The 19068-nt window shown below is 42.7% G+C and overlaps 1 protein-coding gene across 11 annotated transcripts in view; it reads left to right on the forward strand.

The window, feature by feature from the left end:
* Aak1 (AP2 associated kinase 1) overlaps nucleotides 1-18904 on the forward strand; it is a 152729-nt gene extending 133825 nt beyond the window's left edge. For 5 of the 11 annotated variants that reach the window (XM_027428618.2, XM_035448632.1, XM_027428619.2 and 2 more), the window contains one exon: nucleotides 11662-18904. In XM_027428618.2, coding sequence (XP_027284419.1) covers nucleotides 11662-12779 — 1118 coding nt within the window. In that variant the 3' untranslated portion in view covers nucleotides 12780-18904. Of the gene's footprint in view, nucleotides 1-107; nucleotides 219-1827; nucleotides 1939-11661 lie in introns of all 11 variants that reach the window. The other 6 variants (XM_035448630.1, XM_027428613.2, XM_027428616.2 and 3 more) reach the window with 3 other exon arrangements.
* Nucleotides 18905-19068: the final 164 nt, after the last annotated feature.

Genomic DNA, 19068 nt, shown 5'->3' on the forward strand with positions numbered 1-19068 from the left:
ACATACGGCCTATAAGTGCAATAACTTAAAAGTCAAGATATAACCTCACAATGTTGTTGTGTGCTGTTTAATGCCGCCGTTTCGGGGATGATGGTGACTGGACTCAGACTCTCTCACTGGGGACGACTCCCTGCTTGACTGCTCTCTGCTCTCTAACCCCACTGCTGACCTTCTGGAAGAGTTCGCCCCCATAGCACTCTCTGCTCCCGCTCACAAAGGTAAAGTCTTTCTTGGGCCCACATGTACCCTGGGGAGTTCCCCTTTGTCAAAAGTCTTTGTTAGTAAGGTGTTCAAGCTGTCCACTTCTATGGAAAATGTGGGTTTGTATTCTTAGCCACTGTTAGAATTCTTCTCAGAGTAGTTACTAAGCCCTAGCAACTACAGATAGGTGCAGAAATCACTTTCTGACAAGAACTGGGATGCAGATATTCCATGTTACCTTTGAGAGCCACCTGCCTTAAGGGGCAACCACGTAGATGCGGGAGCCCACTGACTGATTGTGGTTTTAATATGATACTCATTGGCCTCAGAAAGTAAAGTCATTTCATCAAGTGACTCAAGGTTTTGAGTGTAAAGAAGCACACCCCTCAAAAATCATTCCTCAAAAGTTAAACTTATGAAAGCTTTAAATATTATTTCGCCTTTGAGTCATAATTGATTACTGAGTTTCTCACTCTAATCCGTCATTTTCACTTCTTAGTCTTGGTTCCTTCTGATGTGAGATTTTGCAGGCAGAGTAGCTTGGGTTGGGTTCTGAGGTCTGTTGTGGTGATAGCTTGCTTGCACATGACACTTATTTCTGTGTTTGAGGAGTATTAGAAAATGAACAGGTTAAGCCCTTTTCAAAGGAAATTCAAGAAGGAAGCCTCCAGAGATGACTAAAAACAATGAGCTCATGGTAGCAGTGATGATAGCTGGTTTTGTTTTATGGCTGGCATGGGAAGTTACCTGTATAGACACTGATGGCTGGCAGAAGTGTGTCAGTAAGCAATGTGTAACCACACAGAAGCATTCTCTGCCAGATAAGTGCTCAGCTAGCATTTGCTGAGGATAGCTTTAATTAGAGTGGAGAATATTCTGGGTGTGGTGGCACATGCCTTTAATCCCACACTGGGAAGGCAGGGGCAGGTTGATTTCTGTGAGTTCCAGGGCTATTGGACCTACATAATGAGACACTGTCTCAAACAAGACAAAAGGACAACCACCACCCCAAAAGTGGGGGAGCATAGTCTAAGAAACTTATGCAGGTGGTCTTTTGTACCCCAGTATTCTGAGTTATTAAAAAGTCTTTTATTTTCTCACAAAGCAGGGAGTCTTGCCATTTTACTTGCTTTGTACATATTGGTTAATTCTCTTCCATTGGTTTTAGGTCATGGGGTCAAACTCAGGACCTTGCACTTACTAAAGCATACTCAGCCACTGAACCATGCCCCAGCCTCTACATGGTTGCTCCTCTCTCATCTCCTACCCCAGGCTTCAAGTGTTTCAATTGTTGTTAGTCAGGCCTCTGTTGACTCAGAAAATAGTGACATTTCAGAGATAGGGTCACAACTGTGATTATAGTCTTCTACAGAGTAGAGAATTCTTCTAATAGCCCATTTCTTAACTATTTATGAAATCTTAACATTGTAAGTTCTAAAGGTTTTTACTTCTATATACCTGTATTTTCCAGTTTTCTACTTTTATTTCAACTCAGAAAAATAAGTGCTTTCACCTTTAAGAACAGTGATTGTTCATAGTTGAAGGCTTGATGCCTCCTTCCTGTTCTCTCATTTGCTAATCTCTTCTTCTATTGTTTCTGCTTGTGTGCTTACATTCTGTATTAAGCTGCAGAAGATAGTAATCTCATCTCAGGTTTCGGTGTCGCTGAGGGCTCGGAAAAGGTGGCAGAAGATGAGTTTGACCCTATTCCTGTACTGATAACCAAAAACACACAAGGTAAGAAAGAGGCTGGAGAAAAGAGAAGAGCTTGACATCAGGTCTCATCAAAACTCTGTCCTTAGCCTGCATGGTGGATGGGATCATCACCATTTGGTGAAGGACACTGGATGATGGCAGTCAGTGTAGCCTGGACCAACATGAGAGGCAGGTGGAGATGCTGATCTGTATAGTTTAAAACCTCATTGACTTGGGGTTTATTTAGAGAAGGGTTAGTTTTTATGAAATGCCAAGCCAAAAAGAAAGTGCTCTCTAGTTGGTAGAAGTGTTGACCATTTTTTATCATAATTGGAAAGTATGTGATAGATGTTCTTCCCAGAGAGCTAACAGTGGTATTTTGGTGTCTGCTGCATCTATAGACTTTATGGACCATTCTTTTCCTTTTTGGTGGATTGAATCATTTGAGCATGCACAAAACACTAACCATACCACTTACTTATTTTTTAAAAGCATGTTCTTATTATAGAATCCTAAACTAATTCTCCCCAAAGCAGACATTGATCTGTACTTTAATAGGAGATGGCTTGCTGTTGGTAGGCTAGTAGACAGGCAGGACTTCTTAGGCAAGCGAGTTGGTTTGGAACCAGCGGCATCTCTGCAGTGTCCTGCCTCTACTGTGGTGTGCATGGAGTGAACTTCTGGTGGGAGGTGGTGACTAGCTAATGGTTATGTTTAGAAATCAACATGTAAGACTTTTGAAATGTGAAATGTTGCTTCTCTGGATTTCTTTGTTTTTCTTTTTCTCCTTTGCTTGCTCTGCACATCTAACCCTAATCCTCTGTGTTTTGTACTGAATCCTATCTTTCCACTTCCAGGTGGGCACTCTAGAAACAGCAGTGGGAGCTCTGAGTCCAGTCTTCCCAACCTAGCCAGGTCTTTGCTGCTGGTGGATCAGCTCATAGACCTGTAGCCGTGAGCCAGTAGCAGACGCAGTTCTGTAACCTTCATGCCGTAATACACATTTTCATTACGGAGTTATGAGAAAAATGATTTTTTTAAAAAAATCTGCAAATAAGGGACCCTCAAGCCCCTTTCTCCTACCCCTTGCCTTCTCCTATAGAAATGATAAGGAAAGAAAAATCTCTGACCCTCCAGATCCGTTCCTTGGCCGGCTCCTCTCGTTAGTTTGCTGTGTTTTCTCATTCCCCATCTTCAATAGCACTATCTTAACTCAAGCGCTAGCTGCCCTGAGCTTCACCTCTGCTGGAATCCACTCACAGAAGCTTGACTGTCACTGAGCCTGTGATGGACACTTTGTCTCATTCTTGCTAGGAATGGCCCCATGTCAGTCTTATAGCCTGTCTCCCAGATGCTGATGAATGTGTGTCCATTCTTGCTTTTTATCCTGATGCAGTATCATGAGGAAATGGCAGCTATGGCTGGTCTTAACCCCAGGCAGTAGTCTGGAGACGGGTGTGCAGTTTAAACAGGGCAAAACTAACAGGATGTGTTTGTGAAGAGAAATTGGGCTCAGCTCTAACCAGCTATCTTTGACCTTGTTTGGTAATAGACTGAGCCAAGGGATCTTACACCCATGCAATCTTCCCAGCTATCTAGTTTGTCTAGCAATCTGGCTTCCATTGAATTGTGATTTCTCAAATCTGGAGGCGTGACTGCAAGTGCTTGAGATCCTTGAATAAATGCATATGTGATAGAAATACCAAGCATTGCCATCCTTCCATGTTACCTGGCCTAACCTGGGATCTCAGAATTAGACCAAAACAAGACAGTGGTGGGAACATGATACCTTTTACTAGAAGACTTTTCATGGGGGGTGGATGGGGAAGGGAAGGAATTGTAGCAGAAACAGATGTATTTTTCTTGTGATTTTTTTATTTTGAATCAAATATTGTAAATTGTGTATAAATGAAGATGCTGAATAGTCCTGTTTTCACTTGGCATTTCAAGTCTGACATCAGGTGTCTGTACAGGGTTTTGATCTCCTTCGCTTGTATAACCACATAGCAGTCCTACAGTGTAACACACGGAACTGTTTTAAGTAGAGTGTATGTCTTGCTCTAAGCTTTCAGCAGGCGTCTGTCTCTGTAGAACAAGCATGTTGTTTATTTTCAGATAATCAGAAATAAGTGTGCTGGGCACAGTTTGACTGTGGTGACTTACCTTCTTTCTGGTGTTTAAATAGAAGGCTGAAGCTGATGGAATATGTGCAGTTGGCTTTCCTTGGCTTCCTAGACTTAAAAGACCAAACAAAGAGCAGCAGTTCTTCACTAATCTTATACTACTGTTCATAGATTTAACTAAAGACCCCTGCACTTGCCCTACAATATTGTCTCCCGGCCACCCTCTGTGTACTTACTCATCAAGGTGTGTTTCCGTTTCGTTATGTGGAGCGCTTTTGTCAGATCACCCTTTAGAAGAAGAGTGGGCACAGAGAACCCCCTTCCTCCAGTGCCATCCTTCAGGGTTGGAAGGGAAACTCTTAAGTTCATCAGATTTGAACAAATAAAACCCCAAACCTGTTTGCTTGTTCTCTACTGCTACTTTGTTTCTTGCTCACATTTGCACTTTAAGTGGTGGGGAACCAACAACAGCAGCCCCAGCCTGCAAGCACTGCCTTCTGGAGGGCCACCGTTGTCTCCAGCAATGTGACAGCAGGAAGAGTGGACATTCAGTCTTCCTTCTGACTTTAAATCCTTCCTGTGCCAGCTGAACCTAGATGAGCTGAGGAAAGGCCTCTGCTAGAAGAGATGGTTTCCACAGTTGAACAAGGCATGGTGTGCAGCGGAGGATGGAGGAGATTTCGTGAAGAGCTCTCCACAAGTGGGCTGCAGGGAAGCAGGACTTGGGTAACCCTTGGTGGACAGGAAATGGTTGGGTACTCTTTCCTGGAATAGAAAGAATGTATAAACTAATGAAGGAAATGTTTATTTTTAAATAAGGCTACTGTTTCAGTTCTGTGTTTTCATATTTTTTCTCATGAAAATGTTAGCAATATAATGAAATGTCTACTCAGTTTAATTGCAGCTATGAAGAGTGCAGTCTAGAAATTAGGTTAAGTGTCTCTAAACCATTCTTTCATGCGTCACCCGTAATTATATTGAGATATATTGTGTAGTCATTTGGCTCAGTAAGGCTTAATGGAGACACTAATGAAAATTAACAGACTCTTGCCAAGGAAGATGGTAAAGCCTGGGCGAGGTAACAACAAGAGACCTGGGCTGATCCTTCAGGAGTTAGGATTCAGTGGGCAGAGCTATTTTTCTGTTGAGAAATACATTCTCAACAGAAGGCTTGGTCAGCACAGCCTTCCTTTGTGTCATTCTAAGCTGAGGGAGTGGCTTGGTGTGTGATAACTGGAGATGCACAGAACAAGACTGAACTATATGAGGGGCTGCAGAGACTGTCCACCAGTCCATTTACTTTGTCTCACTGGTATGGGCCTGACTGAGGGGTGGTGAGAAAAGGGGCCAGGGCAGCTCAGACCCTGGCAAATGACCTTGAATAGGCATTTGACCCCTCAGAACTATGTTGGATTTTTACACAGGATGGATTTGGATAGGTGATGTCTGAGATAATAGAAGCGTAGCATTGTTACACTGTTGTATTTAGAAGGACTGTGAAGGATCATATAATCCGGATGTCCTTCAGGTAACTTCTGTGCTCTTGCCATTCCTACAGCTTTCTTCAGCATTTACTCACAGAGGATCAGAATGAGAAATTTTTAATCTTGTTGCTATTTGCTGGTTACCTGAATAAAAGCTCACATCATTGAAAGCTTGGAGATTTTCCTTCTGTAATATTAAGCACACACAACCTTACCTATTGCAGTCATACAGAATCCAGAGATTTCTATTATTTTAACCTGAATAATCAGGGATTTGCCATTAAAATATGGGCAAATACAATGTGCATATTTTTTATTTGATCTTCTCTCTGCTGAGTGGAAGTAATTACTGTACCAGAAAATATCACAAATTGGTATTTCCCTCCCAGATAACCAAATTTAATTCCCAAAGTTTCTAAAAAAAGAAAAAAAAATATGTGGTTCTCAGAGAAGATGAGGTTTAAGCAGTCACTTCTAAGTAGTATTATAATTGTTACAGTGTTTTCTGAAATAGATCAGAAATGTTTTGTGTGTTTGATTGCTCCCTCCAGAAGCATCTGATTTTGCTTGGGAAGTGAATGCTAACCCTAGCAAAGCAGGCCAGTGTCATCTGAGTTGTTTTTAAACTCTTGTCCTTAGGCATAACATTGCCAGGTAAGGTAGCAAGAATATGGCTGTGTTTTCTCAGTAGCCTCACTCACAGCATCCACAAGTATATTCTTTCTTATGTTTTTTTTTTTTTTTTCTTTCTCCAACACCTCTGCCTCTGAGTAACGCTGAATATTCCAAAACTCAAAACCACTCTGGTAAGAGGAAGACATTGAAACTCCACAGGCAGTTCCTAGAGAAAACTTCATAGCTGAGAGAGATTCACCAACACTGAGTAAGGGAAGGTTTACAGTCCCCTGGTCCTTAGGAAATTTAAAGATACATATTTTTAAGCTTCACTAAAAGAGGTTGTCACTCTGCTCAATTGACATTTCACATTGGACTTGGCTCCTCTTGATCAGATTGGAATTCTAGAACTTGGATTTCTAATAATTGGAAGAAAACAAACCCAAAAGGGAATCTGTATTTCTTAAGATGTGATATTTTTGTAGTTTGCAGTTTTCATTTCCTGTACTTCTCCTGCTATCCCCCAGGTCAGGATTAGTTCTGTCTTCAGTAGTGCCCTAAGAATGAGGAGACCTTTGCGATGGGGGTGGTGGGGGTCTATGCTTAGTGAGCAATCAAATGCTGTAGACAACTTCGACCAAGCTAAAACCTCCTGTGACAAGGTTCCTCCGGCATCAAGTCTTTAACCTTCCTGGTCTGCAAGATGACCTGCATCCTGTTGCCACTGGCATGGAGTTTGGGGATGTGAATGACACCATCACCCAGAACAACAGAGTTAAGCAAATCAGACTGTCTGATAGAATGTTTAGAGTGGAGTGCTTAGTGAAACACTTTAGTTACTGCAAGCTAATTTATATCCCTCTCCAGAGACTAATTTTACCAGTGCAAAATTAGACCTTTCCTTTCCACAATGATAATGTTCCCCAAGTTGAATGTACTTGGCTTTTGTGAACTGAATGAATCCCAGATGGCCTCCATTTCAGTCTGTAACAAGATATCCTCCTATGTAGTTTCCCCTGGGTTTCCTTTCACTAAGTGTGAGGGAGGAGGCCCGGAGATAATGCTAACTCATGCAGAGTTCCCAAAGGGTGACAGTTACTAGGAGGGAAGTCCTTCCTTGGTTAAATCACTTTGATGCAGTGTCCTGAATTCATGTCTGTGGGTATTCTCTTCTGCCTTGTTTTGCACTCCTTTGTCACCTGGATGGATTCTTACCTTAGGTCTTTACCTTGTCTTCCCCAGGGAAGCAAAGCAAAGTGATGTAATGAAGCTATCTTGTGCAGTAAAATGTGAAAAAAATGAACACTGCTTCGCAAGTATTGTATAAATAAGTCTGTAAACAAATTTCTTATGTAAACATACAGAGGAATAAAGCTTTTATCTGTTCAAACAAATACATGATGTTGAGATGTATAAATAGCTTAAGGTAGCTGTTATATTCCTGTAGAAAGAACTTGAGCACATTATTTAGTGGCTGCAAATACCAGTGGACAAAAAAAGTGTGGACAGCTGTGCAAATTGTCCTAAGAATGATTTAGTGATCATCTGCAAGATGTCCTGAGGAAGGTTTAGTCAGTGGACACCTGTGCAAGATGTCCCAAGGATGGTGTATTTAGTGGACCCTTGTGAGATGTCCCTAGGATTAGTGAGTTATGACCACTTTGGAGAATGAAGCCCCTTAATGTCAAGAATGAGAAACCTAAAAACACACATTAGCCAGGACCATACTTGGATAACAAAATGGCACCCATTTGCAGCTACTCTCCTCTAATTTAGTCTTGAATACACACCCAGCCCAATTAAACATCAGGATGGCAAGAGTATATCTATGCCCAGTGAGAAATGGCTCTCTTTAATTGCTCCTGGCATCCAGTGGTAGGCTTTCCTGTTACTGCCAAATGCTAAAGTTCACAATGAATACCAAAGATTGTGGGAACTACAGGCTGCTAAGAGTGTGGTTCCTGGGTTTGGTTCTGAGACACCAAATTTCAACTGATGTCACACACATCATTGGGGTGTTTTTCAATCTCTGGTAATCCATTACTTCAGACTTGGGCAAGAATTTCAGTTATAACTGACACTTATTTCAGTTATAGTGTAGAGACAAGTAGAGTTCTAACATACTACACTAAATTTGAATTTCAGATTTGGGGCCAGCCACATGACTCATTGGGTAAAAGTGCCCATGCCAAGCCTGATGACCTGAGTTAGAGCCCATGGGGTGGAAGGAGAGGACTGACTTGTACAAACTGTCCTGTAACCTCTGCTTGAGCACTGTGCCTTATGTTTGTGTGTGCATACTAGTAATAACACTCCTTTAACCTTAGATTTTGCTTCCCTAGAGAACACTCTACTGACCTCACTGTCAATCAGATAGTATTTCCGGGGTCAGTCATCCCCAAGAATGCCACACTTTGATCTCTGGGTGGTGAAGCTAACTCTCCAGGGTATGAGTTCATACTGAAATCTATGTAACTTACATCCTCAAAATGGAGCCAAAAGGAGTTATTTCTACAAGTTTCTAAAACAAAAAGAAACATGACCCAGTTTGATGGAATTGTAAGAGAATGCCTCATGATGAACAAAAGCCTTATACACACCGAGGCCAGGTCCTGGGCTAGGAGAACAGGCTAGAATTTTTTATTTTTTTTATTTTATTTAGTTCTTTGGTTACAAGGTATCTGCTGTGGCTGTCATTAATCAAAGAACTCGACCATTCCATGAGGGTATATTGGGTGGATCCTTAGGAGCCAGGCTGCTTCAGAGGTAGTCTGCCATTGCCTCAAGTTCGTTTCCACTGCAAGAGCTGTTCACTCTAAAAATACTTCTAAGAGCACATTCACACACTAAAGTGAGCGACAGCAAGACCTTTAACTGCCAGTAAGATGTTACAAATCTCCCCTGAATTCTGTTGTTTCCCGAGCTACTACCATCAGGACTCCCTGGAGTCATGCAGACTTCTAGGGGCTCTATAGCCTTTAGTATTTCTTTGGCTGTCAAAGTGCTAGGCCTGGTCACTCTGCCTTAGTCACACTGCACCTCCAAGAAAGACTGAGAGACAGACTTTTCAGGAAAGCCCTGTTAGGTGCACTTTTCCAATCTTAAGAATATTCATAGTGAGATAGAGGAAATAGCTATGATCCTTTTAAACAACGAGAAACTGATTTTCCCTTTAGACTTGATGCTGTGGTGGTTTTTTTGTTTTGGTTTGGTTTTTTATTTTTTGAAACAAGTTCTCACTATATATCTTTGACTGGAACTCACTATGTTGATTAGGCTAGCCTCGAACTCACAGAGATCCATCTGCCTTGGCTTTCTGAGTGCTAGGACTAAAGGCACGAGCCATCACACTCAGCCAATTCTGAGCTTTTCAAAGCTGTCAGTATTTAAATATAAAATATCTTACTATTTATTCACTTCAAAATTCAAAGATGTACTGAGTTGGTGGATTTTTTTTTTTTTTTTTTTTTTTTTACTGGGTTCTTTTTTACTCAAAGCTTGCTACGTGACAGTAGTTTACATTGGGTGAACATGTTCCTCATGTCACATTGTGGATGAGGGAGTTCTCCCCTGCTACCCCATAGCTCTCAGGATGTAATCTACATTGAAGGCATTAGGCCTGGGTCTTTAGATAGATAGATGCTTTTTGCAGTCTGTACATGACTTTGATTGAATGAATCCAATTTCAGATCCTTCAAATCACTGACTACAGTGAAAGCAGTATTATTATCAAATAAGTCCATACAGTACCAGGAGTAATTACTGGCTTGACTGAACCTTCTCTCTGTGTGTGCTAATGAATGCTTTGCTCTGTTGCATAGCCATTGTAGAAGCAATAAATTTCAGGTAGTCTTGGAAAGGAGAAGAAGTGTACCTTAATTTCGTCTAAGAGGAAATAGCCTATGGAATCTTAGGAACCTCTTACATTTCTTGGTGAGTTTTATTTTGAAAGTTAGTGGCTCCCCCTTCCCCCTTCACTTTAGTTCCCTCACAGAAATTATTACCTGGGTATCTCTGAGATAAATCTAATCTCAGTTGTTTTGCCTGAGAAATTACGGTTGTGTCCATATACACTGTGAGGGAACAGGAAGTCTTCATTCCCTACTGGTTTCTGTATGCAAGAGAGCTATAATGCAAGAAAGAGTTTATTCTCTTCAAAATCACATTCTTCAGCTATTATTTAAAAAGCCACACTGTACCAAACAGGATTCAGCTTAAATTTTGAGTTTAGAATACATTATGTTCAAACTATTAGATAGGGAAATAAAAACTGAGGCAGGGGGACTACTGAAAATTACTCATTGTCAACTGATTAAAATGAAGCACTGCTTTTTAAAAAAAGTTACAGGATTCAGAAATACGGTATTTTTGTATTGTGTCTTTTAATCAAGTGTTCAGCCCCCCCTTTGTGTTCTCTATGGTGTAAATCCTTGATAAGTGCTTTTTCAATAAATCAATTTTGTAGCCCCTTCCTCTGTGCTGTGTGCTTAGTTCCAGCAAGGATGCAGTAGATGGCACTGTGTAGTCGAAAGTCCTTCTGGTGAGGCCTTCATCAGATGGAGAGGGCCCAGTTGGGAGGGAGTGGCCAATAGTCAGTGTCCTGATGGGTTGGGACATTCTGGTGATATGTCTTTTTTGAGCCCATAATGGAATATATTTTGTCCCCTACCCCTCTACCCACCCACCCTTTCTCTGGATTCTTCTTGCTTAGTTACATATGCCTTTTTCCTACCCTCTTGCTAACATGTGCCCAATGACATACTTCTAACCTGCTAATATTTCTTGGAAGGTAAGCTCTATTGCATTCTGATAATTGTGTATTTGATTTTAAATGCCAGAGCACCCAGAGGCACCTCTACCTACATTACCACTTATGCTAGTACATTGGAGTTTGCTAGTATTTCTGCTTAAAGAACTTAATGGCGGATTCATTAAACAGAGATCTTTGCTAACTTGGGACACTAAAAACAAAATTCTAGGGCCACTCCAGCCAAAGTTGCTGTCATCTAGTATGACTCAGAAAGTGCCCTCCATATTTGCATCAGGCACCACGTCCTCTGTGAGCACTGCTTTTACTGACAGCCAAGCTTTCTGCCTGTCAGAGGGTCTGTCTTTCTGAATGTGGAGCACATGCCAGATGCTGAGTTAAGTTCATCCCCAGGCAGTGGTTCTCCATAGCCCCAGACTGTCTGGTGTATGTGGAGAGGAATGACTGGGCTTGTTTCCATTTGGCTCTGAGCCAGGTAGAGCAGGTGTCTGTGCCTGGCCTGCAAGTAGGAGTGTTGCCTAGTTGCCCTGAATGTCTGTGTGCCTAACATTTCCACCTTTCCTGTTCATTATGTCTATCATGATCCAAAGTATGAGATTGTGGTTGTGTCCTCAGTCTGTGTGCATTTACCTTGCTTGACTTTTTATTTTTCTGTTTTTCCATTTTCAACATCTATCATTTGGTTCCACAATGTATCTGCCTCGGTTGACCATTAAATGTTCCAAAAAGCTCTGACCCAGCCTCCACATTAATTCTAAATTTTATGCTTTTCTAGGTCTCCAGAGAGAGCCCAGTCCTTGTCCTGTAATTACTGTAGAGCACTTTAAAGAACCCGTGGGTGCCAAAGGCCTCGCCCTCTATCCAGATCCCTGCAGAGTTCCTGGAACAAAGACCCAGAACACCTTAGAATCTGACTCCCTGACCCGAGAGGGGCCTTCCAGCAATAGCTCCTTCCACAGCAGTGAGGAGGAGGGCACCGACCTGGAGGGGGACGTGCTGGACTGCAGCGGGTCTCGGCCTCTCCTTCTGGAGTCTGAAGAGGAGGATGAGAGCTGCAGGCCTCCCCAGGAGAAGCTGGCAGAAGCCACTCTGTTCTCTGAACCTGGAGTGTCTGCTAACCCAGAAAAGGGGGGACAAGGCGGGAAAAAGAGCCAGTTCTTGCCAGTCAACCAGCAGGCCTCAGATGGTCTCGGAGAGCCTGATGTCTTTGCCACAGCCCCCTTCAGGAGCTCTCTGGTTCCAGCAGATGACATGGACATTTTCTCCAAAGCCCCTTTTGTCTCCAAGGGCAGTTTAGCTCCTTCCCAGACAGAGGAGGTGGACGTGTTCTCCAGAGCTCCTTTTACCAAGAAGAGGAGTGTGGAGGAGTTACTGGCCGTACAGGGCTCCTCACAGGATTTGCCAGTGCAGGCCGGCCTCAGTCAGCCTGGTGAAGGGCCCCTGCTTCCAGGCCTCGATAGAGCTATGTACACCCCTGCCCAGACGCAGGGTGTCTTTACGCAGCAGGCTGGTCTCCCTTCCCACTCTGTCCAGGTGGCAGACCATTTTGACAGCAGCTCTCCCAGAGGTTCTCCCATGGAATCTGGGAGTAATCCCAGTGACAGAAACAGAGGCCTGCAGCCCCAGAAAGAAGCCTTTTCTGGGCCGGTGGCTGGCAAGCAATTCCGCCCCCAGGCTTTGTCCAAATATTCCCGACACTATAGCCCAGAAGATGAGTCAAGTCCAGAAGCCCAGCCCATCGCTGCCTACAAGATTGTTTCACAAAGCAATAAGCAGTTGCTGGCTGGCTCTGTGTCTGTCACATCTCTGTCCTCCAGGACTACAGAGCTGCCCGCTGCTGACCCTTTTGCTTTAGCGCCCTTCCCTTCAAAAGCAGGCAAACAGAAACCCTAGGAGCAGAGGCCCAGCCTGAGGCCTGTCTCTACCTACCCCACCAGCACCCATCACACCACTCCTGGCAGGCCTTCCAGGGAGTATCCACTGTGACCTTGTAGTTCCCTGCCTCAGAGCAGAATCACTTCAAGGCAACTAGCAAGGTTGCTCTTTATGTTACACTTCCTTTTTTTGTTTAAACTCTTTTCTGGACTTGTAGGTATTTCTGGTCCTTCACATAGGCCTTCCACCTGCAGTCAGAATTCTGGTTCTTTCCTGCCCAGAAACCTTTTTAATCAAGGAATATTTTACCCCCAGTTACCAGAGGCTGTATTACACCACAACTTTGAATGCCTGCAGCTCCTATTGGGAGTCACTTGAAGAGTCAAGATGAATTCTCTCCAAGACTTGACAATACTCTTGGAACAGAGAGATTTCTAGAAAAAAAAAAAAGAGCAATATAAACCTACTGCACGTCTAAAGAAGTTAATCCTTTTGCCACACTCATCTTTCATTCTTGTGGAGCCAGCAGCTCTCAAAGGATCTTTCACTGATTCCATATGAGCCTAGCTGGCCCTTGTGCACAAATGTCTGGGTGCATGATGTGGCTCAGATTCTCTGTCTTGTAAAAGAGCACACAGGTGGAAAAAGCTCACTCTGCCTTCCCATGGTCCACTTTTTAGACTAGTATGGATACGTGTGTGTGTGTGTGTGTGTGTGTGTGTGTGTGTGTGTGTGTGTGTGTGTACAAGAAACATTTTCCTTTGAGTGAAACCACCATGCCTACCTCCATTATCAAATCATTTTCTTATGTTTGCCTGTTGACCTGACTTGAACCTTGGCTTTATTTGGATGTTTTTCTCATGGTAAAATTGAAGTTGTTAGACCGTATGGGGCAATCCTGCTGGAACTGAGGTTTCAGAGTAGATTTTTAAAATTCCATTTACCTGGTTTTGAAAACTCACATTTCCCAAAATGGACATGGTAGCTCATACCTGTAGCTCTTAGGAAACTATGACAGGAGGACTGCCACAAGTTAGAGGCTAGCCTGGCCTTAATACTGAATTCCAAGCCACCATATCTCAACACCCTCTCCTACTCAAAAAAGTCACTGGTCCTTTTTTTTTTTTTTTCTGTGGCAACAGGGGAAGAATGTCTTTAGAGTTCCAGTCACTGGAAATCCTTCCTGGGTATCATTATTATGAAATTCATTCATAATGTACCTAAGCTACAAGCCAAGTTTGCCTGCACCCAACCCCCACCTCTTCCCATACATGTCTGTTGCCTCTTGAGTGGGTACAAACCTGATACCTAGGAGTAAGCTGAAAATGAAAAAGAACTGGTCAGCTGTCCTTACAGATCTTTAAATTGTCTGTTCCGTTCAGATGCTAAAGTAGAACAGACAGGTGACTGGCTGTGTTTTCAGAAGTGTGTTTTTATTTCTGGAAAGCTCTGACTCATTCCTAGTGTTCTCATATTCTCCATTTTTAGAGCCTTAAAAGAAAACTTGTGACTCCACCGGGAGGTTTCTGTTGAGGAAGTTGAGTTTAATGGAAAGAGTCTGTACCAAATTCCGTGCATACTTACAGCTTCTAGCATACAGTTCCTCTACGTGCTTGGGGGAAGTGTGGAGAGTTGTGCACCAAACTAGATTAGTGATATAAAAATGACTAGAAGCCAGGCATGGTAGCACACTCCTGTTAGCAGGGCACTTAGGGGGTGCAGGCTCAAGGCCAGCCTAGATTACATGAGACACTGTCCCAAAAAATAAAAGAAGAATTACCTAAAATCCATCCAGTCATGAAGCCTAAATGCCAGGCTGCACGTGCACTCAATTAGTTGTGATGTCCTTTTGAGTTTGAAAGTTAGGATTTGGCTGTACAACTCTGTGGAAGAATACATGCTTTGCATGCACCATGTTCTGGGTTCCGTCCTTGTCACACACAAAAAAATGATAAAACCCAAGACTCTGGACGGTAACATAAGAGTGGTTACTTTCTGCTGGGTGTGGTGGCAGGCACCTTAATCCTAGAACATATAAGGCAGAAACAGGTGGATTTGTGTGAGTGTGAGGCCAGCCTTGTGTGCATAGCAAGTTCCAGGACAGCCAGTGAGTGAAAGCCTGTCTTAGGAGGGGAAAAAGGGAGCTATTTTCAGTACTTTTCTTTTTGGTGTTCTACACCTGTTTAAATAACAGGCATATATCATCCTCCCTCCTCCCCACCCCCAGCAGTGGTTGCCAAGTGAGGACTCCACTAGAAACCTGCCTTTCACTTCAGTAAACTATTCTCTCTAGGAATTTGATTTCTCAAAGTTATTATTTTTGAAATTTTTATACTAGTGGATACAAACTGGTCTTTCTGTTAAATGAGTAGTTTGGCTAATGTACATGGAACTTTGCAACCAAACTTCCCATGCTTCTTGTCAGGTGAAGTCCTCCAAGTCATGTGCAAAAAGGATGGGAATGTTCAGAGTCCTCCCTTGATGTCACAGACTCTTGCCGGATTGCAGCATACACCTGTAGTCCCAGCTACTTAGAAGGCTGGGCAGAAGGACAGCTTGAGCCCAGGATCTCAAGGCCAGCTTTGGCAACATACAAGGACCCATCTCTTGAATAGAAATTTGAGAATGCAATGTCAACATCAGCTATGTAACAGTGCTGCAAACTGCTGTAACTTTGATCACTGTATCACTCCATCTAATTAAATAGTCATTATAATTCACAAGGTCCAAATTAGGATAAAATCATGGACTCTTTATTTTATATAGTTGAATCATTTGATCATTTGTGAAGTATGGGCTTTCGGGCCTGTTTTTATCTACTGAGTGGAAAGTCTATCTACCATCTTTGAATAGGAAATGAATGTGACCACATGCAATTTTTTTTTTTTTTTTTAATGCGGCAGTTAGTGAAGGAAATCTGACAAGAGACTAGCTGACAGATGAGTTCTGAAGGAAGTGCTGTGGAAGAGTGTGGATTACAGGATCAGTGGGTAAGATCCAGTGTCCTGGTGGGAGGCCATCCTGAGTGGATATTTGGAAGTTTGTTTTACAGGTAATTAGGAGTGCTGAAAGTCTATGAACCAATAGCCGGTTCCCAGTGACCGTACTCTAACAGTTTTTTTTAGTAAGGAAGGGGAAACATTGTCAACAAAGTCCTGCACTTTGTTTTAATTTCTGCTGTGTGTTAGTTGCTTTGTATATTTCATAGGAAACACAGGAGACTGTCAACTTTTGACTCAGTAGAAAGAGATGAGTCAGAATATCCTTAGACAAAGCCTTAAGCCTATCATGTACTAATGAACTCCTGAATGATGTGCTAGGCTGGGGACATAGCTCAGAGAGGGAACTTGGCATAGGTGAAGCCGTGAGCTCTTCCCTGTTAGCTGACTAATGAGCACTGTTAACAGAGTTAACTTCTGTGTAATGGAAAATGTCTCACCAATTTCTTAGGCTTACAATACAGCTCTTTAGCACCAAGTCCATGGTTAGCGCCAAAACAAATGAAATAAAATAATGAAATGAATATCTGTGGCAGGCACACCTATGATCCCAGAGGCAAGAGAATTGTGAGTTCAAGACCAGCCTGGGCAGCTTAGCAAGATTTTAATATTGAAATTTCAAGAGGGTTGGTTTTGTATTTAGGTGGTAGAATGCTTACCCAGCATGTGCAACCATTGGATTTAATTAACTATGGTAGTGGGAGACAGAGAGCCATAGATGGGTCTATCATGAGCAATCTAGTCAGGAAAGTGAACAGAAGCTGGAGATGGAATGCAGATTTTAGTTCATACAGGCTGTCTTGGTTCACTTGTGAGATTGAAGGCCTGTACACTGTCACACGCCTCAGGGTGTGTATGTGTGTGTGCGCGTGTGCTAACAGTATCCCACTCACTAACCCATGTTGTGTCTCAGTTTCATCTGTCAACTGAGATCTTCTAGATGTTCAGACAGCGCTGTCTTACTGGCCTGTTGTGTATTTCTTACATATTGGACCATGTGTTTTCAGCTACTCTTCACTGGTGCATGAAGTATTAGAGTGGTCTGATAAGAAATTCTGTGTTTTTATTCTGTAAATGAAAATAATCAAAATATGTATCAAATTATATAATATGTATGAATTACTTCAAATAGGAAACTTGAGTGGAAAGTTGGAGCAGGAGATGCAGTGCCTTCTCCAGAGGAACCAGGCAACTTCAGTGGAGTGCATTTGGGTCCCTCAAACGTAAAGAGATGTTGCTCTCTGCCGTGTCTTTGGATTTCAAACTTGAGAACACTCCAAAACAGCTGCTGGTCATAGTATTTTTTATCATAATCAAGCTTACTTTGATGAAAGGTGGTTTTCAGGAGTACAGCGGTAGCAGGCAGGACACCTTGACACTTTCCATGGCCACCCTGCTTCCCAGCCCTCCGGTGCTTGCCTAAAAGAATAAACTGGGGATTGTAAGTGAAATCATGTCATTGAGTGATAGTCTTTGTTAATCGATATTTGTTTTGTTCTAACCATCAGAACATTTGAAAAATTAATAAAAATTTCACAAAAGGTTTCAAAATGCTTAAACAAAAAAGTAGTGTCTAGTTGTAAATTGTTTTTGTTCTGTCCCCAGAGGTCTTTGTGAGCCCTCCCCATCCCTGCTCCCCCTTAATTTCCTCCCTAACATTCTCCTGTTTTGTCCAGACCAATAAGTGGGTAGTGAACTGTCATACTAACTTCCAGGTGTTTCCCTTGCTACTGTAAAATTTCATTTTAAGATTCAGGCCAGCCTTGACAATCTAACAATGAATTGGTTTATTCTCCCCTAGAATAAAGGACAGAGGAGGGTTGGCAGGACCCAGCTTTCCTCTGTGGGGTTGTAACCCAGAGGGCACTCTCCACCCTGATCCTACATGGCTCTAGAATGAGTTTATATGTGAAAGGACTCTAGAATAGCAAAAATAGCTAAGTGCTGGCCATGGGGGCCCATGCCTGTAATGAAGCAAGAGGTTCTCTGTGAGTTCAAGGGCTATATAACAAGACCTTGTCTCTCTCACACACACACACACACACACACACACACACACACACACACACACACACAAATGCTAAATATTAACTACATGTGGCTTAGGCCAAATTTCTATAACGTGTAATTCTATACGTTTTGTCAGCTGTATTTCAGCAACCTCTGACTTAGGAAAGTGTTACACATTTTGTAAGTTGATAGGAAACATTAACTGTGCTGCCTTGTGGTAGGAAGAACCATGTGTATATATACACCAAGGAGATCAGATTCCTTTGGCAAGGAATTTCAGAATGGATTTTTCAACAGCAGTCAAGGATAGGTCAGGGTTGACTGATACCCAATACTTAGTGTGTTGACCCATATCCAGTCTCCAGCACCTTCATGCTGAGGTATTGGGAGACAGTAAAATCTTTCCCTTCAGAAACCATGAAACTCCTGCTGTGTTCTGCAAGTCTACCAAAGATTGTTGTGTGAAGAGTGTCAGCATCTGTGTGAGTGAACAATCACCCTCCTGCTTCCTTGTGGTGTTAACTCTAGCGCTTCCAGTTAATCACCTAAAGAGGACTGGGGAGGGACCACAGGCAGTTAGCATCAGTAACTCACTTCCCTTTAACCAAACCTCTGATTTTAGCATCAGAGTTGTTTGCATCTGTGGTGAGGGAATTGACTAGCCATTGCTTCTGCCTCCTTCCCAAGTAAGCACCTTCTTGTGGGTGGCACTGGGAGGACTGTGGTGACCTGCACCGCAGGGCCTGAAGATATCATTTTGAATGGAACATTTGATGTCATTTTTAGGGAACAGAAACCAAATAACAGAGGCCAAGGACCATGCGTATTTCGAGGAGGGAAGGTGAGCACCCTCTGCTGGCAGTGTTTGGAGTTGACTGACTGAGGATCTGTGCGCAGCCTGGAAGGAGTGCTGGCTGAAGTCAGCAGGCCTCGGGAATCCTTAACATGCAAACAATCTTGGGGAAACCAGAAGGTCTTTCCTGGCAGTTTTTGTAATACCTCTCATTGCAGGCTGTTGGATTTATGTTGTTCACTCTGGGTGTGATCTTTCTTATGTATCTGATAGTTTTTATGGATAATTGTTTGGGTTGTAAACTCCCATACTCTTTATTAAAATGAACCTAATTAAGTGACTAAGTGGTGTGTTTTTCCTTTAGTGGGCTCCTCTATGGATGGCAGTATCCTAGGCACCTTTCACCAGCACAGAGCCTGGGGTAGGTTCTAATATTCCTGAACAGAAGCCAGTGTTAACACACAGAAACCTAACGGAAATGAACCTAGGATATCCCCTCCAAGGT

This window comes from Cricetulus griseus, chromosome 8 (genome assembly GCF_003668045.3).
Source record: "Cricetulus griseus strain 17A/GY chromosome 8, alternate assembly CriGri-PICRH-1.0, whole genome shotgun sequence".
NCBI classification, from domain to species: domain Eukaryota; kingdom Metazoa; phylum Chordata; class Mammalia; order Rodentia; family Cricetidae; genus Cricetulus; species Cricetulus griseus.